At 41.0% G+C, this 23,486-nt stretch overlaps 1 protein-coding gene and 1 long non-coding RNA gene across 8 annotated transcripts; one reads left to right on the top strand and one right to left on the bottom strand.

Annotated features, from left to right (window-relative positions):
• Window positions 1-11: 11 nt before the first annotated feature.
• Window positions 12-16,786, bottom strand: LOC105686756 (E3 ubiquitin-protein ligase TRIM71). 4 transcript variants are annotated; one of them, XM_020852533.2, is made up of 5 exons: window positions 16,650-16,786; window positions 7,630-7,945; window positions 7,216-7,530; window positions 6,651-6,938; window positions 12-6,575 (listed from the first exon to the last, which is right to left on the bottom strand). In XM_020852533.2, exons 2-5 carry the CDS (start codon window positions 7,888-7,890, stop codon window positions 5,427-5,429), a joined length of 2,013 nt encoding a protein of 670 aa, XP_020708192.2. In that variant the 5' UTR covers window positions 7,891-7,945; window positions 16,650-16,786; the 3' UTR covers window positions 12-5,426. The 4 variants fall into 4 exon arrangements, with proteins under 4 accessions (XP_020708192.2, XP_048509284.1, XP_020708193.2 ...); XM_048653327.1 differs by lacking the exon at window positions 16,650-16,786 and adding an exon at window positions 12,838-12,963; XM_020852534.2 differs by lacking the exon at window positions 16,650-16,786 and adding an exon at window positions 12,507-12,913.
• Window positions 8,809-17,472, top strand: LOC125500400. 4 transcript variants are annotated; one of them, XR_007277776.1, is made up of 8 exons: window positions 8,809-9,614; window positions 9,686-9,960; window positions 10,113-10,736; window positions 11,207-11,321; window positions 14,353-14,602; window positions 14,728-16,893; window positions 16,980-17,174; window positions 17,336-17,472. It is a non-coding gene; the product is annotated as an uncharacterized LOC125500400 (long non-coding RNA). The 4 variants fall into 4 exon arrangements; XR_007277777.1 differs by lacking the exons at window positions 8,809-9,614; window positions 9,686-9,960; window positions 10,113-10,736 and adding an exon at window positions 10,779-11,113; XR_007277778.1 differs by lacking the exons at window positions 8,809-9,614; window positions 9,686-9,960; window positions 10,113-10,736 and adding an exon at window positions 10,779-11,069.
• The last annotated feature ends 6,014 nt before the right edge of the window (window positions 17,473-23,486 follow it).

Raw genomic sequence — 23,486 nt, forward strand, 5'->3', positions numbered from 1 at the left:
CCAGACAAAAATTCAAAGAAATTAGGAACTTTATTTTGCACATTGAATTACACATCGTAATATGAATGATTTACATCACGTGTTAATTCGCTGCTAACATTAGGCTGTATATTTATCATGATATTTATTATTAGCACACAGTTAAAGAATAATAAAAATGGGTAACTCACACCGTGATCTGTCAACTGAATTATACATCAATACTCTTAATTTATTTTTTTTTTTTTTGTCAAATTTTAAACCGAACTGCCAAGAATCCTCTTAATTTAGTATCATAATATTTATCAATTTGATCATTTAATGTTTTTTTTTTCAATTCTTCAATCTATTTCTTATTTCATCTCTCTTTGTTTTCGTTTTGGGCATATAATAGTATATTGCTTGGTGATATTAATTTGTTTGTTCTTTATAACTTTGTTTTTCGTTTTTTTTTTTTTTTTTAATATCCCATATGTATAATTACTATGACTTACTTTTTAAAAATGTGTTCTTTGTATTTCCACAAAAGCAAAACATGAATTAGGAAACAAAATTATTATCGTTATTATTTTCTTCGTTTTTGTGCTTTTTATAAGGCTTGCTTCATGATCAACAACAATTAAAATTTGCACTTGACAAATAAATTTGCTTTTGTTGAATTTTTTACACGTTTTTTTCTTTCTCATCTCTCATATTTGTTTTTTTTTCTCTTTAATCATCATATATAAATTCAAGAAAACTTCAATCTTTATATTATTATTAATATTATTATTGTTAATATCGTTATTATTAATGCGGAACATAGTAGCGTATATTGGTTTATAATTTCATTTCTTTTTCTCTTTCTTCTCTTTCTTCATTATAGCTCGTTTTTCAACTTAACTTAGCACAACTTAGCTTTGTACATGGCATTTCAAATCACTCTTGCACAATATTAATTGTTTGCACATTCTCACTTGTACATTAATATGTTGAATATTGTATATTAACGTATAGTAATAAGACAGTGTGATATTATTTTGGCGTACAGCATAGATGGGAATCAATGCATGATTATGAAATGGTTATCTGCATAATTTTATTTTATTTCTGGCGGGTTGAGAACAATAATAAAATAATTTTTAGGTTTTTACGTGAGTATAAAAAGTTGATTAGCATGGGTTACAAATATTTTTCACCAATGTGACGCCGTAATGAGTAAACAGAGTGGAAAATTTTCTTCGGACCTTAATTATACATTTTAATATTCCAAAGGTTTACGTATTTGTAAATGGGGGATGCATATGTTCCAGGTTCCATTTCACACTGATTCCCGATAGATATTTTAGGGTGTTTTTTTTGCGTGGTATACAATAATTATACATTTTTTAAAAGCATTATTTCATAAGTGACGCCTTGCTATACTCTGGATGAAGTAACGCGATAACATAGTGAACGGTATAAAAAGACGAAGAGCAGATATACTATATCTCGTTAGTTGTACAAAATTAAACTATCCGTAGAAAATAATTAAATAATCAATCCTGAGATATGAGGCTTGGAATAACATCCGTTTACTGCAATTCAAAGCACCAATATAAGGAGAAAAGAATATACATATATTTGGCACCGATTAAACAATGGACCTGCTGCTGTCGTATGTACTTGATGCAATCAGGCTTTTTTTTAATTTGTTTCTTTTTCAAATTTTTTCGGGTAACGAAATCAAAATATGACTGATTTTTACATAAGTTTTTAAGGTGCCGCTGTTACAGATATAGATTCCAGAATGTTAAAACGTTTATCCATATCGTCAACAATATTTTAGTGCGACTATTGCAAGCCATATGTATAGGTAATATATTTTAATTGGATATTGAGAAAGATATATTATTTCATTATTTTTTTATTTTCTATCCCGAGTCTCAAATTTTTGTACTGTATAACAGATCTAAATGAATATACATATAGTGCAAGCATTCTTCAGGTATACTGCACACGTATGTGTACATTTTATATATAAAAAATTAAAAACATCTGTATTTTTGGTTTTGTTTTATCTCTTTTTTCTTCTCAGTATGTGAAAATTAAAAAAAAAATAAGAAATAAAAAAAAAATCAACTGACTTGGCATAGATAGAGAAAGATTAATGATGAAGGTTACTTACACGTGGTTAAGAAAATAAATATTCTGCATTTACATTTTGTGAATCGAGATGTATGCAAGTGTCAATTTGCTCATTTGTACTAATTTCTCGAATTGTGTCTTTTATATTTTGGTATCAAACGTAAGAAAAATTCATCACCAATCAATTCAAGAATCTATGCTCGTAAGAGCCATACGGAAATATGTATTTCTATTACGAAATTATTACCGTAGTGTGAGCAAATTAATCCTGAGATTGAGTACTTTTTCATGTTCTCTGTTACATTAAAAGTTTACGTACAGATTAGTTTTCTTAAAACCGTAGACTATTTAAATTTCCTTAATTATGTTTCGTCCAGTCTCTGAGTCAGTATCATCAAACTGCGTAATACATTCGTTATATGTGTAGAAAAAAAAGAACTTAATTTCATTAATTTATATCAAATAATCAGCCGTATATTTCATTTTCAGTTAGACTATCCTCCGTTACGACACTTTCTTTCTTTGTAAGTGAAATATTAAGTTATTTTTAAATACCTACTTTCACTAAGAAAATTTGAAAAATTGAAAGAAAAAATAAAAAAAAAAAAAAGATAACAAAAAAAAATTAGCAACACTTTATCGAGTCATTTGCATATACTTATACGGAGCAAAAAAGTTTGCGAGTGAAAAATTTTCATAACCAGTAGCCACTGGTTTATTTCTATTCAATCATCGGTGGGATAAAATAATGGCCAATTGTGGGCATATCCTCGTACTTTAATCTCTTTTTTGTAATCCCATAAACATTGATTTTTTCCTATTCACGCAAATGTGTAAAATTTTGGTTGATTATAATTATTCGCGCAGTTCGCAATTGCTTTTCCGGACCACCCAGTCAAAGTTGATGCATTCAATTTGCGAAAGATAATCATTCTAATTTAACTTTGTAATTAGAATATTTTTTTCCTTGTCTGCAAAGTGTGATATAATGTCATCAAATCTTGATAAATAGTAATAATGAAACTTCGATTCATAAACACATTGTGACCCGTATCCTATTCACCGAATCAATACTCTTTAGCTACATATACGTACAAGTCTTGCACTAAAACCTAGAATAATTACATTTATACCGAAATAAAATTAACCCTAAGGAAGATCAAAAAGACATGGCAACTCTCTAGGACAGTAGACTATCAATATTATTATATATTTTCGTTTTTTTTCATCTTTTTATTTCTTCTTCCTTTCTTTTTTTTTCAATTTTTTCAAATTTTTTCTTTTTTTGGACAACATACAACATAATTCTTTGCATCAGTCTTCAATCAGTCTTACTGGTGTGTGCAATCAATATTCATTAAAAATTATTTCATTCATTTAAACTCTAAATAATTAAAGAGCCAATTGCTGACAGGATTCGTTATTTCCATATCATTTTGCATCTCGGAAAAAATCAATAATAATCTATGCCCTGTATGCGTGGTAATAAGAAATTTGGCCAAGAATTCAAAAAAATAAAATACAATAAAATAAATATAACTTGATGACGCAAAATCTTTTGGAATTATTGAGCCCAAGTGTACGCAGCTATTGCATTTATACGGTAGCGAGCGCGTCGAAAGACAAGAGAATAAAAGGTCAAACACTTCGAGTCAGGTAGAATATTGTGTGAGATTATTTTCATCCCCTTTCTATTATCCGATCTCTTCAAACCGTCGGCATTGTAAATTCGGTCAAGCTGTCTGGCTGCCTTTTAAATATGAGATATCATAAGCAACAAGATGATAACGCTAATGATGAAAATCATAATGACCAAGACGACAGCGATATTAATATTCATAATAATAATAATAATCATAACAATAATGACAATGAAAGTAATAATAATGTTAATAAGGGCATTAAAAATTCACGATATTATCTAAATAAATAGGGACTGTTTTGATCAACGTTTGGTTTAATATTAATTGTAGCGCTGCTTAAATAATTCTCTCTCGTAAGGCCTCTTTCGAAAACTATGCGTTCTTGCCACGAGCCAAGTAGTTGTAAGGAATAATATCATAAATGAACAAAAAATTATATAAATCACAAGGTATAGAATAGTAACAATTATATACGGAATAAGCATCCTCAAATTTTTCTAATTGTTAGTTAGATCCGTGTTTTACTAAGTCGCAGCACTAAAAAAGAAGAAATGATGCGTCAGACGCAGTTTAGGCGCATACAGGGACTCTAGTGTCAGCCGATGCCCACTTAAATATAATATTTTCATGTTTTCTTTAAATTTAAACATAATCACATTCATTAAACATACACCTTCTACTTTTAAGCGTTCCGCTAACTTTGGATAGATTATTTGATTTTAGGTTCTTTATCTTTTTTTTTTTTTGTATTTGTTTTTGTTTCGTTTTCCTGTTTTTAATTAATCTTAATACGTAACATGCTAATGATAAAAATTATTTGGACAAATGAGTTTTTGCACGTGCGATACTAGCACACTTATCATTTTAAGTCAATCTCTTTGTCATTCAACTGACTGTAACTTTGTTAAATTCTAAGATATTGTAGTTACCTTATTCATTTATTAATATTATTCTATTACTAAGTAGCTTACCACTTTTGTATTTTTGGAAAATAAGAGATTATTTTTACGATCATAAAGTTCCGCTAGACAGCAATGTAGACGATAAACTTCTAAAAATTATCAGACAGATATAAAAACTTTGAAAAAACAATCGACTGCATTTATTAGATGTGGTACTTCTTGTAGTGAGGTAGACGCGGTCTAATTTCTTTCAACTTCTTTCTTAAATCTTATTGTTTCATCTGGTCAAATATGTAAGGGATACGTAGTAACAATAAAGTCTACATTAATATTCAAAATATTTTTATGCGACGTTTTATGAATACTGTTTTTTAAATAATATTATACCGTATTAAAATAATATAACAAGACGTAATTGTATTACATGAGTTTCTTCGGTTCATATTGAAGAAAACTTGCACAACTCCTGAATATTTTGCTAATGATTATTCTATTATTATTATTATTCGTCAGAGCTTCGAATTACTAACTACTCGATTATTAAATTTTTCGAATACTATTTTTGAATTGAAAAATTCCAATTATGACGGAATATACATCAAACTTCGGTTAACTTTGAAAATTTATCTTAAACAGATCTAACACTACATACCCCTTGTGAAATACCCTTTAATCATGACCACAAATTACAACTTTATATACTTTTTAAACTAATAATGAGAATTTCGAACCAGAAATTTCGGAATTGAATTTGTGTAGTTGATTACGGTGATGGGTAGTGGTTTCCTATTAAAACTTAGAAAACTTGGATTCGGTTGTTGCCAAAATCAACTACTACTATTTTCCCATCTGGTGTTAACGCGACACCAGAGGGTCTATCGAGTTCGCCGAGCGCTTTGCCAGGACTCCCTAATTTCCATAGTAACCCTCCCGAAGGTTCAAATACCTGAATTCGATGATTTCTTGAATCAGCCACCACGATGTGCCCATCATCGTCTATAGCTACACCTTGCGGTCGCAAGAATTGTTTCAGGCCGGTTCCTTCGCCGCCTAAAAATCTCGCATTCACAAAATCTGGTTCAATGACAACTAACCTGTGATTATTAAAGTCTGTTACGACAACACAGCCTTCAGGACTGAAAGCAACTCCTCTGGGCGAATCGAAGTGCTTCCATAGTCCGGCACAACCCTCAAATCCATACTTTCTCAGAAACGTTCCCTCACTGGTGAACAATTGAACGCGGTGATTTCTCGTATCGGAAACTGCGATTTGGCCCTCGGAATTGACAGCCACATCCCAAGGGTAATTGAATTGCCCACTCTTGCTACCTTTCTCGCCAAAACTCAGCAGGAAAATACCTTCCAACGTAAACATTTGAATCCTATGATTATCTTTATCGGCAACCACGATGTGTCCTCGTGCATCTACAGCCACTCCGGCAGGCCTATCAAATTGGCAGGGCCCCGAGCCCTGGGTGCCAAATTTTCTAACAAAGGTCCCATCTTGTCTAAAAATTTGAATACGATTGTTCGATCTATCGGCTACAATAATGTGGCCATCCTTGTCGCAGCAGACACCCCAAGGTCGGCAGAGTTCACCTTCATTGTCACCCTCCGTACCCCACACGGACACAGGCTTAAATCCCATCGGACTGAAACTGTGGCTGGTTCGTACAGATATGGGAAAAGGATTACCTAATACCGGTCTTCCTCGGGGTATGGTGCTCGATGAAAAGCTCACTGGTGCCCCATTAGCCATGGCAGTTTCTTCCAAGGTCATCCGACCTCTGACAGCTCGTCGATCTCCCACTGGCCCTGGATTTATAACGACCACTGATCCCATAGAGGCGATAGCGTGCAAAACCGTCGCATCAGGGCCTGTGAACGATATCCAGTGTTCTTCTCTAGGAGGAAGAGCATTTTGTGCTTGACGAATGTGAACAACCTGAACAGAGGAACAAAATTTAAAAAAATTTCGCTCTATGGTTCAACGGAATCTAAAAAGATAGAGATAACTAGCCTCCGTTGCAGCTCTTTCCTTGATCCGCAAAAGTTCCACTGGGTTATTCGTGGAATTTGTATCCATAGCTTCGCTCAGTCTTTCCACTGTTCTTGAAAGTCGAGTCAAAGCTGCTCTTAATGCATCCGCTCTGGCTTGAAGAGCAGCTCCTTTCACGAGTCTTGCTCTCTCGACTCTGGCTAGTAATTCTCGTTCTCTCTCTTCTAATGCTAAAGCTAATCTGCGCACAGCTGTTCTCACCTCAGAAGCTGCCTGCCGTGCCTTTTGCTCTACACCTTCGGCAGCGATCTGGAGGAAACGAAACAGGGGGAAAAAATGTCACAAAATGTCGATATGAAACATCAATGGCGCAATTACGCTGTCATAGCAATTAATCATATTCCAACCCAACATTACTCCAAATTAGGGTACCTGTAAGCAGATTGAAGTAATTCCGAACCCACAAAAGTATATTCATTCATTTTCCGAGCAATGGTAGCAAGACTTGGATTGAGTATAGCCTAAGAGGGTGAACTTCAAGAGCCATGTAAACCAGCAGTTAATCTGGCTGGGAAAAAGTTGTTACCTGTACTGCCTCCAAATCTTCTCTAACAGCAGCAATCCCAACTCTAGCTTCTCCCAAGACTTGGGTAGCCATAACTCCTGCTCCTTCGACTGCTTCCAGCAAATAAACTAAAACGTGTCCTCTGTGATCTCTGACTCCACATTCTCCGCAAGCAGGTAGTCCGCACGTTTCGCAATAGAAGCGCTGAGCCTCACGATGCATCTCGCAATAAAGTGACGTCGATACAGGAGGTGAGCAAGACGCTGGAGCCGAAGGTGGGCTGGGTGTATCACTTCCTACATAACGCTCGATTCTGTGGTCTCTTGTGAGGCGAACCTTCAAAAAAAAAAGTACATATTTTCCATGATTGAACGAAGCAGAAAACCACAAGTTAGTCGCCGGGTAACAAGCATATGCAATTCCAAAAGTGCTCACCCTTCGATGGGCGGTGACACAAGTCTCGCAAAGAGGTTCCCCGCAATCTTGACATCTCGCTACAGCCTGTGCTCCATTTCTAGATGAGGAATGCTCCTCACAGTTGCCACAGGTTTCCCCTGCGACAGCTTGAAGAAGCGAGCTGATTAACGAGTCCACGCTGGACGACTCGAGATCCAACGGTGATCTACGATGAGAGTGAGTACTGCTCCCAGAAGAAAATGCTCCTGGGGGACTCGGATTGCTCAGACAAGACGTCATTCTTCAAGTCCTGTTCTAAGAGCTTCTTAGCTGCCTCTGCTACTCCAATATAAATCTGGAACAGCGAACGCAATTTTTTTTTTTTTTCCCCAAATTTTTAACAATCTATTGTGATATCTTTACAGAGCTGGCAGATAGTTCATATTGGAAAGCAAATATCTTAACAGATTCTCAATTTTTCCACAGTGAACTAACAAAAGCAAAGCATTCGGTACAATAATAATATTAACAACAACAATATGGGGTAACGAATGTCGTCATGCCGGATCAAATCTATCCATGTACTATGACGAGTAGGTCTGTATAGCTTTGAATGTAAATTAATGCGAGATGAAATTAGAAATTCCGGTCCCGGGACGGAAAACTCGTTCACCCTACTTTAAAATCTCGAACGGGGCCGGGTTTTGGGTCCGTGACAAGTTACAGGGCTAAGAAAACAATTGGGACAAGATTTTCGGTCTCGGTTTGGGCCGGGCCCACGAGTTCGAACGTTGAAGGGTCCCAAGAAACGGCTTTTGCGGGGATCTTTTAAAAATCGATAACCATGTTCTAAACAAGACGGGTGTATTTTTTTTGTTACTTTCTTTCATCTATTTCCGCTCTCTTACCCTTTTTACGTCTCATCGCACTACGAGAACAGTGTTGCGCGTGACGAAAACTTGAGAATAACAACTTGCATGAAATTTGAATAAAAACTGTTATTCAACTTTTACCAATAGTTGATCGCCTAGTATCGTATAATCCAACTACTACGTTGATCACGAAGTTAGGCACCATTGACTGCGCGAAATTCAGCTTGCCGATTGGTTTTTGTTTAAGCGCGGGATAAAGAGAGCGAAAAAATCGATCAGTTGCAAACAATCGTTCGATGGGTCGGTTGGGCTCCATTTTGTCTGACAATGAAAAATGTTAAGTGCATAAAGTTTTAACTAATTGTAAGCAGTATATTAAAAATTGATGATTGACACGCATAAATATGTAATTATCTTCTTCTTTTTTACTCTAATTCTTCGACTTCTTTCATATGGTTATCTCATAGCAGCAGGTGATAATTGACCTCTCCTTCAAAGTCTTTGGTGATTTGTTTGAAAATATGTACATGTACTGACAGTCTAGCTTTCAGATGGCGCACATTTGAAACGGAATAAAAACCAAAGACGTGGATTTGAAGCTGTGTAAGCCTGCAACCGATATTTTTATGAATATACAACGTGCCGTATATTCGTATAGAACTATAATAAGAAAAAAAGAAGCGGTGGTATACACGAGGCGCCTAGTCTTAAAATCTGGTTTTCCGGAATGCATAGGACTAGCATTTCCAGAACATTTGTTGGACAGATATTCACCGACTAGTATAAGAGGTGTACAGTTGTTGCCAGGAATGAGAGAGCTGCTGCCGCATCTCAGCTTAGTCGGGATAGAGGAGAAATAGAGAAGGAAGACCGTGCAGAGCTTAACTGACTATGAGAGGTCTGCGTTTCCTGGAATTAGCTGCAGCACAAACTAAATGCCATCCAAAGGCCACCCGTATTTGCGGGCTGAAGGCCCGGCTTTCATTTTCCAAGCCCTTTACGGACCGCTTCAAGGTCCTTTCAGCTTTACCTACGTATCCCAGGTCGGGCCCAACGATCGGCTCTTGCGAAGAGAAAATGCATCAATCACAACGCCGGCCGGCATCGAATACTTTCAAGTTCGATGGCAGTTCGCTCGCTCTTGTTTTCTAGGTATGTAGAAACACGCGTCTCGCTATCATCATCTGTTACCGATCTTTTCCGTTTCTTTTTTCCCTGCTTAGAATTTGGCAGCAGCATTTCTACGCCTGGGATCTCGAACATTCGACGTATTACATGGCCGGGGTTTCGAATTCTAATCTTGAGAACGTTTCGGATGTGCACGTACTATACGTAGCGCAGGGTTACAGAAAAATGTAAATCAGCCGAATGCCCTCCGAAAGCGTAAAAGTATCCATGTCTTTTAGTAATGTGCTGTGCATCGCAGTAACTACGAGAAAAAAAGTTTACCTTTAGCAAATTGAATTTGTACAGTTTGATACGGTGAAAGAAATACTAGGTAAGTTTATCGAATTCAGCAACTATTGACGAATGTTTGTTTTTTTTTTTTCCGTAACAACTAATTTCTCAAATCAAATCCTACTTGATAGTGATGTATAAAATTTCACGTAAAATATCATAACGTTTTTTCAATTGCGTTCGGCGTTTCAGGTGAGCTGTGTAATCCCTGGTGCAAGAAGTTTAGGTACACGAATACGTGTATATAGATGCGTTTGACTGTGATACATAACGCGTACAGAAGGCAGCAATAGTTATTTTTGTAACAGAAATACAATTCACCCTGCGACCGAGCCGCTTTTCTCTCCTGCTATTGCTGCAGGGAAAGACGAGGGGAGATGAAAATAAGGGGACGCCCCCAAATTTCCGAAACCGAAGCAATCGATAGTCGATCCTCGGAGAGCTACTAGAAACATTCGTGAGTCTACGTCGTACACCATATTTGCAATATTTTGCGTATCCACCGTTCAAATTTCACGAGAAAAATAAACCATGTTATTTCTTCTTGCACGTCTTGCGCGACGTTCGAGATTTCCAAAGCGAATAAACAGATGCCACGATTATTTTGTTATTAGAAAATTATATTACAACGTTTTTAACAAATATCGCTAGCTTAATGTTCCAGCTATCTTCGACGATGCCGTTGACCGCTTGTGCGTACGAAGGATACATGCAGCACGATCACAACAGTGCGCATGGAAATCGTGGATTCTTCTCAACAGATAATTCGAGCGCGTAATTTTTAGATAACGCGCTATCTAACATTAACGAAGAAAGGTTAGTCTCAACCAAACAAACTTTTTAAACTAGCTGCCGCTGTCCAACAGATTATATTTTCATTCCGTTCCCTTCTTTTTCTTCGTCGCTAACCATCGATTCGTCTACAATCGTTCGTTCAAATATTAGATTTTCAATTCGGAACATTCTGGAAATACGCGTCCTCATAAAACGCGAGCCCAACTATCGAATTGATCCACGTGCAATGTGAAATTAATATTCTGTAAAAGTGATTTACAATGCAACGCAACGGTCGTTAATTTACAAAATCAAGTTCGTCTAACATTATATGTAATCACAGCAATTATTCGTTCGATCGATATTGGATAAAAGGTGTGATTAAATGTCCTTAACTCGTGGGATGATAATAATTTACGGTAATCGATTATTCAGCTATTAAATTTCGCTACCTAAATATTCGCAGAGACTACGCGCTTTACTCGCGATAATTAACAAACGATTTTTCGCAGGAATTTATTCGTTCTCAACCAACAAATGAATCCTTCGAAGCGGTACGTATAGGACGATAAGGACGAACAAGGATGACGATGACATTGAACCTAATCGATAATAAACTAAACCGAGGTACGAAATTGATAATATTAAATAATTTAAAGCAGTGATAACGTGAGCTGAATTTTTTCCAAATATTTACCAATAGCGTGATTCCAAAAGACGTGGAAGAAGAATCGAATCTGATGTACGTTAACGTGTGTGCGTGTCTATACGTACTTTATGCGTAGGGCAGGTCGTGTATATCGACGTCATAACAAAACAGAGCTACGCAGAACGCACGTTCTGCGCAGAGGAGTGGGGGGGGGGAAGGGATGCTGGGAGTGAGGGGAGTCGCGGGGGGAGAGAATGAAATCGGAGGGAGGGGTCGAGGGAGTATTTTTAGGTGTTTTGTGGCTTTGGACGCCCCGAAATTCTTTTCGAGTCCTAGCCAAAAATATCCGAATTTAACAAATAGATCTCGCTACTAAATAACCGTATCCATATCGCGCTGCATATTCGAGTATATCGTCGAACGCACGTCTAGCTCGGAATGAGAATCCATTCTCGGATCTGCAGCATCGGAAAATGAATGAATCACTCCAACCTTGGCTGTTACAAAAATACACGAGCGCTGACGATAACCGAGCGACGCCGTTTATCGGAAAATAGAAAATAAATTTAAAGAGAGCCACTTTCATTCTCGAAGACGCTTTGCTCTGAAATTGGTCAGATGTTACGGGGGTATTATTCGTCGAGTTAACGTGCAGCGAAAGTTCGACGTTTCTTTAACCACGTTTTTTGTCAAATTTTATTTCAACTACAAAATATGACTGTATATTGTTACAAAGATTTTATTACATACTGTATTTGTGCGTTTCGTCAACAATTACAGAACGTGCCAATTTATAACATTTTTAAATCACAAAGACGACACGAGATATTCACTGGCAATGTAGAGTTAGTTACCTCGTGAAACGTAAGCACGTGTATCTCGGTGGGGATTAATTTGTTTTTCTCATTCTCTTCGAATATAATCTAAATGAGATTAGTTCGAAAAAGTCTCATTCTATCAACTGCAAACGCGTAGCAGCTACTGCACTGCACTAACCATAGTAAACAATAAAATAGTAAAGCGCTAGTAGTTGCAATGTGTGGTGCTTGTTCGGTGTTTCGTTGATAGAAAATGGAAAAGAAAAAAAAAAAAAATCGGTTCACGTGCATGCCAAGAGAGTGAAAATTTTGTAAATGATCAAATCGATGATATTTGTTACTTACGAAATATTGTTATCATAACAATTCAGCCGAAACTTTTGGAATGAGACTGTACAATAGTAACAGCGACTGGCAATGTTAATAGAACTTTTGAAGATTTAATAAATTCACATGTCACACGCGTGAAGTTGTGATAAAAATTTAAACGAAAAGTAAAGCGAAAACAATCAAACAAAACTGATTATTATTTTTACTCTATAGTTTACTTATTATTTACTAGTTTATTTTATCAATTTTTCCTTCTTCCTTCGAATTTATAAATAGATCACTTTCGACGTATCGTTTCAATAGATAACAGTAAAAAATAAAGTCAAAAACAAACAAAAACACATACGGTCAATCGGGTAGTAGAGTAACGTGGGTGCTACCGGCAGGGCCAAAATTTCTCGTGTTTACTTATCTCTAAGAGACTGACGTGGTGAAATGCCGGCGCGCACAGGGTAAAATAACACGTAGACGACGAATATTCGTACGAACACAATTAATAGAATATACTCGATATATTTCGACTAGCCGCAGCCTTTTTTAGTTTATTAATTGATCATTAGCATTTCTTTTTTTTTCTTTTTTTTTTTTACTCTTTTCTCTCAATTACTTTCTACAAATTCTTTCTCTAACAGAGAGAGAGAGTGATAGAGAAAAAAAAATATATTAACAAAAATAAACGTATCGCGCATCCAAGTTAATAAATAATAATTTTGTTATAATATCTGGTATATTTATATGTAGATTTGATTCCGACGATATCGACGTATATTAATGTTACGGTTATTTGATTTTATCACGTCGGTTCAACGGTTATTATTTATCGTATTACATCGTATTACGTTGTAACGCGTACGGTGTTTTAATAATTGAAAATATCCTCGAAATTTTTTCGCCCGAGACTTCGATATTAGTCTCAATTCATTTTACAATCTTAGCTTTACTTCGTGTAATTTCATTCTTAAACTAACACGACACCACGACTCTGCCGTATAATCTATAAAAATCGTCTCCTCCAACGATCCAAACGGTCGCGACGCCGTTCGACGAATGTTTCGTTCCCACTGAAGCTGCTGAAGTCTCGCTACTTGACGCGCCCAGCCTCCCACTCTGAGTCAGCTTCCCCCAAACCCCGACCGATACATACGCCCCACCCTTCTTACCCCAACCCCGACGTCGCGGCCTTAACCCCCACCGTCCTGCCCTTTACTACCCCGAGAAACATTCGCTGCGTAGAATTTCGCCTTTACGCGTCCTACCCCTACGGTCGGTCGGGCGGGCGAGCGGGCGGCACATGCGGAGATTAAATAGATGGGACGGCGAGGCGCGTCGCGGTCCATCGCTACCCGCCCGCCGATTGGAAGCTGCCGGTACGCATCTACTTTCCGAGCATTATTATCTATGTATAAGTATGTATATACCTAAGAGACTCGCGACGTCGGGGTTGGTAATCCGTCGTGCGACGTCGTCTCGAGGAATATAAGGCGAGTCGTACACAGAAGATATTATGGGGTAGGTAGTAGAGGGAGGTAGAAATAGAGAAATTGAGGCAGGTCAGTTCGCTCTTATTGCCGAGCCTCCCGCGGGCAGAGAAGGCGAGACGGCAGCGATCGCTAAATTCCTACACGGAGTATCGGCGCTATTTTCTAACCCCCGACTGTAAAATATCGCGCACAGTTGACCGTACGGATACAATAACGAGACGTGCATATTATCTCGACGATAAAAATAATGACGAAGAAAATTCGAGTCCCTGTTCAGAATGAATGTTTTTTTTTTCATCGAGCCAAGAGAGCTCGGTGTGCAACCGTATCCTTGAATTTTGAGAGGATTATGATTTACCGAATTTCAATTACCGTTTCAGCGGAGGGAGAGAGAGAAAATTTCTTTTTCGAAAGAATCCTTACCTCGAAAACCGTGAGGACTCGTACAACACAATGAGCCATCTGTCGATGAGTGTATAGCGAGGGAATACGATATACCTTCGAAGGAAGAAAATCGAGATCATCCTAAGAAGAAAAGAATTTCTATACCTGAGGATCTACCGCTCGCGATGATTAACTGATTACATACACAGATATGCATATACGTGTATATGACGTACACATGCACAGGTATTGTATATATTTGTACGGATATTGTACGGTTCTAGAAATTTTTCTATTCATTCCGAAAACCACCCTCTAAAATTCACTTTTCGTTTGACCGATAAAATTTCAACGAAATTTACTTCTCGCAGATTATCGATAACCAAATCTCTCCGACGAGCTTCAAAAATTTCATCAAACGAAGAAGAGAAGAGAAGAGAAGCGAGGCGAGAAGAGAATACAGAGAAGGCAAAGGCAAAGGCAAAAAGAAAAAGAAGAAAGAGCTTTATCCGTAGCAAAAATACGTGAAAGACACGAGACGCGTGATAATAACCGCGGCGTATTATACACACGCCGTAAGGTATACGTGTGCGCTCGAACGGTATCGCAATCTCCCATAATGTAAACGGGGTGGCGTCGAGGTGGTCGGTCATCGGCGGGGGATGGGGGGGTACGTCGAAGGTGGCGAGGGCAAACGTGGGTGACGTTGGCGGCGGTGGAGGTTCGCTCTGCCGAGCCTACTTGTATGGATTATTTGATTGAGAGAGGAGGCGTCGGGGGAGCGAGGGAGCGAGAGAACCAGCACGCGGCGGTGGGGATCGCGGGGGGGGATGACGCGGCGACGGTGGTGGGAGGAAACGGGGGATAGAGGGCGAGACGCCAGCAAAACGTAAACACGAAAAGGGATGCTGCGGTGCGGCGCCACCCCTCCCAATAGCCCCGCGTTATGCGGTTACGCGAAGCGCTTGCGCGCCAAATCCATGAATGGGACAGCGTCCGCTCGTTGCTCCTATCATCTCCACGTATTGTTACATAGCCGACTGTACGCGGCGCACACGTACGCCGCTTGTTGTATCGGTGTACGACGTCGTCGTCGTCGTCGTCGTCGTCGTCGTCGTCCCGGTCGTCGTGGACCGAGCGGGGTGGAAGAAGGGAGGAAAGGGGCGAGGGGCCGGTAAAACCGTATCGTCGTATCGACCGACGTCGCCATGTTTGTTCCAAATGAAAACTGGGCAAGGACAGGGTGTACTCCGTTAGTGTGTATACAATACGTATGTACGGTATACGTATGTATACGTGTACGTTGTACAGTCTGCAACGTTTCACGAGGGATGAAAGCGCATCGGCGTAGCGGACGACGACTGCGGCACATGCTGACGCTAACCGGTGCAACTTGATGCAGGTCCGAAACGAGAATGATCGATAAAACGATATCAATTGATTTCCGACAAATTCTTCGCATCTCTGGACCATTTTTTTCGACCTCCCTACGTCCCTTGGTAAAATGTTCGGTCGAAAAACGGTACCGGGGTGGAGGGGAAGAAATTTGAAAAATTTTACCACCCCCCTCCCCCCCCCACCGTTCCCAAACGATCACAGAAAATTCGCGACGAATGTTTTGAGAGTCCTGTTTTTTTTGTTCTTGTCGTTATTCTGGGGAAATTTTCCGATCAATTCGTCCCAGCGCGTAGTGTGTTTAACTTTTTTTTTCAAAAATTACATCGCACCATATTCCGCGCACGCTGTTCCAACGTAGGGGGAAAAAAGCCAATAAATTCGAAGGGAGAAATGACAATAATAACAATAATAGAAAACAAACAAATAAATAAATCATTCGAATAACGCGTCGTAATGTTATACTATACATTGACCGATGAAATCTATAAATAAATTGCGGTAAAGCCGTTTATGTATTAACGGTCGAATTTCGTTGGTTTAGAATATAACGTATAATTGTATAACCGCCGGTACACGGGGAGTACCGAGAATGAATGGGATTAAATTTTTGTACGATTTGCCGATTGTCATTTTTGTCGATTGCGGGGTGCCGCGTTAGATAATTAATTTGTAAATTCACAAATTGAAACAGATCGGGGGGAAATATTTTATAACGATTACGCAACGATCGTTAAATTTCTCTTACATAAATCTAACCGGCGTACCCTAGCCCATTCGGCCGTAATTATTATCACGTTACATCCGCGTATAATACGTATCTATAATGTAATGTTGACGTCATGCCGCGAAACAGTAGCGCGGTTACGTCGAAGCAAACAATTTTCTCATTACTTACTTTTTCTTTGCTACGGCCGATCGGGGCGGATTCGACAACGGAAAGTTTGGGATTCCATCTCATCCATACGTGGAATCTTCATCTCCCATAAGAGACATGGCGATCCACGTTCGCAGCGAATCCGAATTCGTGGATTTCCGAGGGCAAAAACTTCGAGTTCAAACGTCGAAACCATCCCCCTTGTACGAGTCTACGTATAGGTCGTACGTCGCGGCGTCGCCCACATGTTGCTGTTTACACTGGAGTGAGAATAAAATAATAACAATTCGTCACGCGTACGAAACGACGAGGGGGGTTATTAACGGTACAGTTTTCTTACTTTCCTTGCAGATTCTCGAGGGCCGTTGTCGTTTCTTCTATCCCAACGACCGAGGCGATCGGGGATCGAGAGACGCGGTTCGCACTCGACGTGTCGGGGAGGGTGAGGACGGATCGGAACGAGATAGAGGGCTGCCGCCCGTAATCCTTAAACGAGGAGTCGTACGTGATATCATGAATTTGGAATAGGATATAACGTGATACACGGTGCGTATTATAGGTGGTACGATTAGTCACCGTTTTCTACGCGCATCGTAACGCCGTAGATATCCGCGATCAATAAACGTCCCTCTCGCACGTTGCGATCTTTCTATATCAGTTCCTCGAATTCGACGAATTACGATCTTGATTGTTGTTTGAATTAACAGGAGAGAGGAGGAGGGAGGAGAGAAAAATTCCTCGCGTCGCAAAGAATGGAAAAAAGAACAAAAAATAATCAACGACTTCAAGCTCAAAGATCACTCGACAGTTCCGGATCATTTTCATTATGGAAATTTTGGCGTTCGATCGCCGCGAGAAAATCGCCTAGGCGAGACAGACTCGATAGAGAAAGAGAAATTCGAAGATCCTTCCAACTGTATAACCGAGATTAGAAAATAGCAAAAATAACGACAATGAATCTTCGACTGTTCTCAAAAATTTCACTCATTCCGCACACGCTCAACGGCGATGCATTTTGTTTCCACCTCCGCATCTCAACGGACATTTCCTTTTCGAACCCGCACCCTGACCTTAGGTCCCTTGCGTAGGACACCTACGATTCGGAATCAAGGGCATCGTCGCCCGTAACGTGCGGACAATTTGAATTTCGAGGTCGCGATTGCCACAGGCGATATTCCAGAATCGTTCGCACCGCGCACAAGACTCGCGTAGGTAGGTACAGATATATGTGTGCGTCCTGTGCAACTCGTGAAAATTAGCAGTGTTACGCTTATGAATGGACGCCTGGGGGCGTGGGAGTGAGAGAGCGGCGTTCGCGGGGGCGTCGTGACGCTTTAACGATCGTGCGTCGCGTTTCGAGGGGTGGACTTCGGGGGTGTTTGGGGGGTGGGGGGAGGAGGGGGGGGTGGCGAACAGAGGGTTAAAGGGAGGAAAAAACGAGAGTGGGAGAGAGTGGTGGGGAAGAGCCAGACGTCGATGAACGGAGCTCCGTACCGTCGCGTGGGCGACGTTCAAGGTCACCCTCGGAGCTCGAACAACGTAGTACGACGCCTCCGTCGCGACGCCCCCGCTCACACACATGTATCCGTGATGTACATAGAGGCATGTACGTCGACGAGTCTGTGTGTGCGGGTGCGCGCCGAGTGTACGTACACCGCGTACATTCGAGTATAGCTGTGGAGAGAGCTGAGAGAGAGCGCGCGTTACAAGGTGGTTTATACGTCGCGGAGAGGGTGACGGCGTGGGGGCGTCTGTGTTGCGGACGACGCAGAGGTGACCTTAAGGTTTCAACAACCCGGGGGCCGTTACTTGCAGCCAGAGTCGACGCGTAGACAGACTCGTCCACCTACTGCGTCTCCGCCGAAAAGGTGTACCACCACCCATACATATAGACCGATATCATTCGCTTCTCGTTTCGCGACTTTTGGCAAAGAGTTAGCCGTACTCGCGAACCTCGATCGTTCCCCGTCTCTCCTCCGGATTCTTTTCGTAAACCGCAGCTTCGTCGACGACGAAAAAAAGGGTGGAGATAAAAAATTAGCAGGAGAACGAAGGAATTGATCCGATTAAACGAACGTCGCGTATCTGTAGCGCAGCAGCGCACTGCGTCCCGCAACGCATCGTTTCCCTTCATTTTTCATTTCGTTATACGGTGGTCCGAAGGACCGGGTCGAACGGAGGGCATCGGCTCTCCTCCGAAGTTTCGAGTACGAACAAAAGTCACGAAATCGCGGACTATATATATACCTTTTTCCCCTCGCACAACACGCCTACGGGGTGCGTTACACCTTTCGTTCGAATTCTATCGAACTTGGGGATGACGTTGTCTCGTAGACGGTTTTTCCCGTCATCGCGATTTTTTTTTCTTTTCGAATCTCCGATTAATTTTCGATTCTATCGGACGGAAATTTTTCCAGCAAGATCTTTTTTAGAAGATTTTCGAAAAATACGCGAGAATTTATTCGTCGAAATCGTGAAAGACGCAGAGCTACTATCGTCTTCATTCGTTTCCAAATTTTTCGTCGTTTTTTTTTTTGTTTTTTTTTTTTATCCGTGACGCGTGGTAAACAAGTATATACGGATTACATTTTTTGTCCTTTCTGTGTGTTTTTTTTTTTGTTGTTGTTGTTGGGAGACTATCCCGCGCATTATCCTCGTCTGGAGGACTCTGTTAAGCAGCGGTCTCCAGGTGGGGACTTGTACTATCCCCGGGGAATTTTTTCTCTTTTTTCTTTATAATTTGTTGTTTTTTTTTTTTTTCTTCTCTTAACCATCTTTTTCTTCTTCAATTTCTCTTCTTCTGCACGAGTCTTATGTAATCTACGGAGAAATGAATAAAAAAAGAATAAAAAAAAAAAATAAACTTTATTTTATAAACTAGTGCGTGGGATGCCGCCCTCGAACAAGGGTCTTGCATTTTCCAATATATATATATGTATACGCAGCTTACACAGGTATACACCGGTGTAATAATAGAAACCCTCTAGTTGAATTTTGAGAACTGGGACGCATCTGCCCATAAAATCGATATCCCGCATTGATTCTATTCAGAGTGCAGTAAAAGTGCATTCAAAAGACTCACGAACTACCGCGCTCCAGATATACGTATGTAACCTGCTACATCCGGAATTTTTCTCCTGCCACCCCTATGGCCATCGGCGTTCGATTTTTCCAAAAAGGATCACGTCACGGAACGATGAAACGAAATCCGATGCTTCTACCGGCTTCGGGTAGACCCAGCGGTTACAATTACTACCGCGATGGTCCGAAACTGTACGGAAGGAACTTGTCGAAAATTTCACTCCCCGCACGGAACTGGGAATCGGATAATTTTTCGCAGGCACTTCGTTATCGTAACCGTTGATGACGGAATCACGTGGGGGGAAGAGATATCGGGCGTCGGATGAACGGTCCAAATTTTTTCGCGAACTTTGAAAATCCACGTCTCTTCGAGAGTCGCCGCGGGTCAGCGTTTGTCGTTTCCGGTGAAAAAATTTACGCTGTAATAACGCCCTTAAGTTTGGCGAAAAACCCGGCGACGCAGGTAAAGGATCAACGATCAGTTTCGAAGAGATCCCGTCGAACGTATCTTGGCGAAAATAAAGCGAAGGAGGAAAAAGGAATCCGGGTATTTCTTTGAATTCTTTTTCCCCTGCTTCGGCGGATCGTTTCAGGCGTAAAATTCACCTGGATTTGGATTTGGATTTTGTACCCAAGATATTCCATGCACAATAAGTGTAACGTGCGGTTTCGAGTTTACGAAAAATGCACCAGCGGTCTACCTGCTGTCCGTGTCTCTGATGTCGCAGAGACGCGTCGCGGTGCTTTGTCATTACTATACACCGTTGTATATGTATATGTATTGTACAGGTGAGGAACCACCTAGGTAAAGTTAGGCATACCTATCTCAACCTGTGTGTACACGACTCTGTGTATATTTCTGTGGAAAAATAATCTCTCCTCCGCGCAGGTGAAGAAATGAAATGTACGCGGCGGTGTCGATGAAAACGAGGCCTTTGTGAAAAAACTTTTTTGACCGGGTGAGACCGATAAGATTCAACGGAGGGCCGATTTTTCGCTTTTCTCCATCAGCGTGAAGGCGAACTTTATTCTCCGCTAGATAACGGACTTCCCGTTGCGGAGTTTGGATGAAAAAAAAAATTTTTTGTCAACAAAAATAAATTAACAAATCAATGACAATCGCACGCGCGTACGACGTGGCTAAAAACGAGAACGCCGACGAAATAGTGGGGACGATAATCGGTCGAAAAATTATTTTCGAAATCACCGAATAACGTCGCCCCCTCGATTACCTGTATATCGAGGTTCGAAGTTCGCTGAGCTCCTCTCTTATCCCGCGCCGAATTTTTTTATCCGTCTAGCCTCCGCGGCCGGGCGTTCTGCGCAAAAGTGTGTACGGTAAATTGTCGTCCCTTTTTTCGTCCCTTTTCTTTCACCGTTCAATGGTATGTAGTACGTCGGCCACGACTCTCCGTCGACGTATTATTTGCAATTTAAATTTTCGCAGACGCCGAATTCAGGACGATATCGTCCTCGCTCCTGAATCACGGATTATCGAGCGGACGAAACACCGTGATAACGGAATCCCTGCAATCGCATCGTCCGATTCGCAGGACATCAGGGACGAGGTGCGCGTCGCGCGAATGAAACGAAGTGAAAATAAGACCGATATTTGCGGCGGTTTTTCGTGAGACGGGAAGTGTAATTCGAGCGGCGACGCGGCGTGCGCGATACACGTGCATCGGTAGGCACGCATGCTAGAAATATGCTAGGTAAAAGTGTGAGATGGTAAAACGGTCGACGGTCAATCCCGCGCAACAGCGTAAGTGCAGCGGTTGAAAATACGGCGAAGGCTGCAGCGCGTCTCATCTATTTCTCTCCAGAAACCATCCCTCCTCCTCTTTCCAGTTTATCCCGTGCCTATGGGAGGCCCAGCGGACCGGCACCGGTGATTTACAGCCCTGCAGGGCCCATGGAAGAAGGGCGGCCCCGGGATTCGGAATCTCGGTATGTCTCGATGGTCTGACCAGAGGCGCCTAAACGGACTCACCCCCCTCGCCACCCTCGTCCTCGTCTATTGCCGCGTCTCGAACGTCCGTCCGTGCATCTTCATTTTTCCATCGCACCTCGAGAAAACCGTGAATCCACGCGACTCGGCGGAGTGCGCAAAATTTCACCGAACATCTCGGACGAACGCTAGCGAAAAATTTTTTCGTCGCGGTTAACCGATTTCAGGTTCTTCGCCACCCTCCGCATTGTGCGATGCCGTTTATTTCGAATCGCGACGCAGGTAATCGTGGTTTGCGAAATTAATTAAAAAAAAATCGTAAAAATTACGCGGACACGCCTCCCCCGAGATAACGAGCGAGGAATATCGAGAAAAGGAAAAGATTCCCGTGTCTGACGGGATTTCGGATCAGCTGTAAAATTAGGAACCCTCCTGTAAAACCATATCGGGGTGGTTTATTAGCACCGTAGGGAAACCAGATACTCGGGGAGGGGGGGGGGGGTTTTAAAATATTTCAGATTTACTGCTCGTTGTTAAATAACCGTTGGCGCAAACTTTGAATTATTTCAAGTACATTTAATGCCCTGCGAAAAACGGAATAATTTAGACGCGCAACGGTACGAATACCTGTGCATGTAGTTTACGAGGTTTTAAAGGATGGCAATAAACTGTCCCGAACCTTTTACCCAACAAACAATTTTGAAAATTTCTTTTCCCCAAATATGGCTTTTGCGATTTGTTCGCCGTCTTCGCGGTAAGATAATTTTTTTTTTTTTCTTCCTTTTTCCACATTCGGTTATTCCGGTCGTAAATAAAAACAGAAAGAAATACGAGCACGAATTCGCGAAGTACTCGGAGACCGCTGCTGGTATAAAACTCTCCGCAATTACGTTATTAATAAAATTTATGTATCTACGGAGAAAAAAAATCTTTTTCTCCTTTCATTTGTCGCAAAGCGCGTACACGCGATGAACGAATGTGACTTGCGAATGTCGGTGAAATTCTCTGTCCGCATGCAGCATATTCAACCTCCTCTACGCGTAGCCGCCTAGGCGAAGTTCCGCTAGAAAATTTACGAGAATAATGTAACTACCACCCCTGTTTTCCTCCCGGTTGAACCCCGGCCCGCGATCTTGGGGTCGAGTCCTTCGTTCTCCTCGTCTTTTACCGTCTGTCTGATTTCTCGGTCGTCTCTTTATCCGCTCGTGCAGAAGGTACTACAACGCCAACGTCTGACCAATTTCTATCGGATTTGGCATCGAAATTCGACGGTCCAACGAATCTGCGTTCGCAGACGAGACACGCTTTAATTCGCTTTTCAATAAATTTTTCAACGGCGGTACGATACCTTTTTTTTCATATCTCGAACTCAGGGGCGAAGTTTTTTTTTCTGTCACCCTCTCCTTGAATTTCACGAGACCTCACTCGGTTCGTGGGTTCGAACGAGAGAGTGTTTCGATTTTTGAAAACGATAAAAAAAAAAAAAAAAAAAAAACAAAAAAAAAAAAAGGATTGAACCGGAAGAGTGAAACAGAGTCAGAAATGGGAGGTAGCCGCAACCGGCGCGACAGAAATGTGATAAATTTACGATCGTTGGTGGGCAAAATCGGCAGCGAGTGCCAAGGGTAGTAAATAAAATGGGACTTGCTTTGCCAGTAGCTGCAGGTATTCGTACGTGCAAAACAGAAGGCTGGTGGTATTAACCGATTTTTCCAGGAAGGCCTCCCATCAGCGGGACTCCGGAGCGCCTCGACTGTAGGCCCTTGAGGGAACCATCCCATCCTATCCCATCCCATTTCGTCCTGTTCCGTTTCGCCTCTTCTTTGGGA

Source organism: Athalia rosae, chromosome 3 (genome assembly GCF_917208135.1).
Source record: "Athalia rosae chromosome 3, iyAthRosa1.1, whole genome shotgun sequence".
Classification (NCBI taxonomy): Eukaryota; Metazoa; Arthropoda; class Insecta; order Hymenoptera; family Athaliidae; genus Athalia; species Athalia rosae.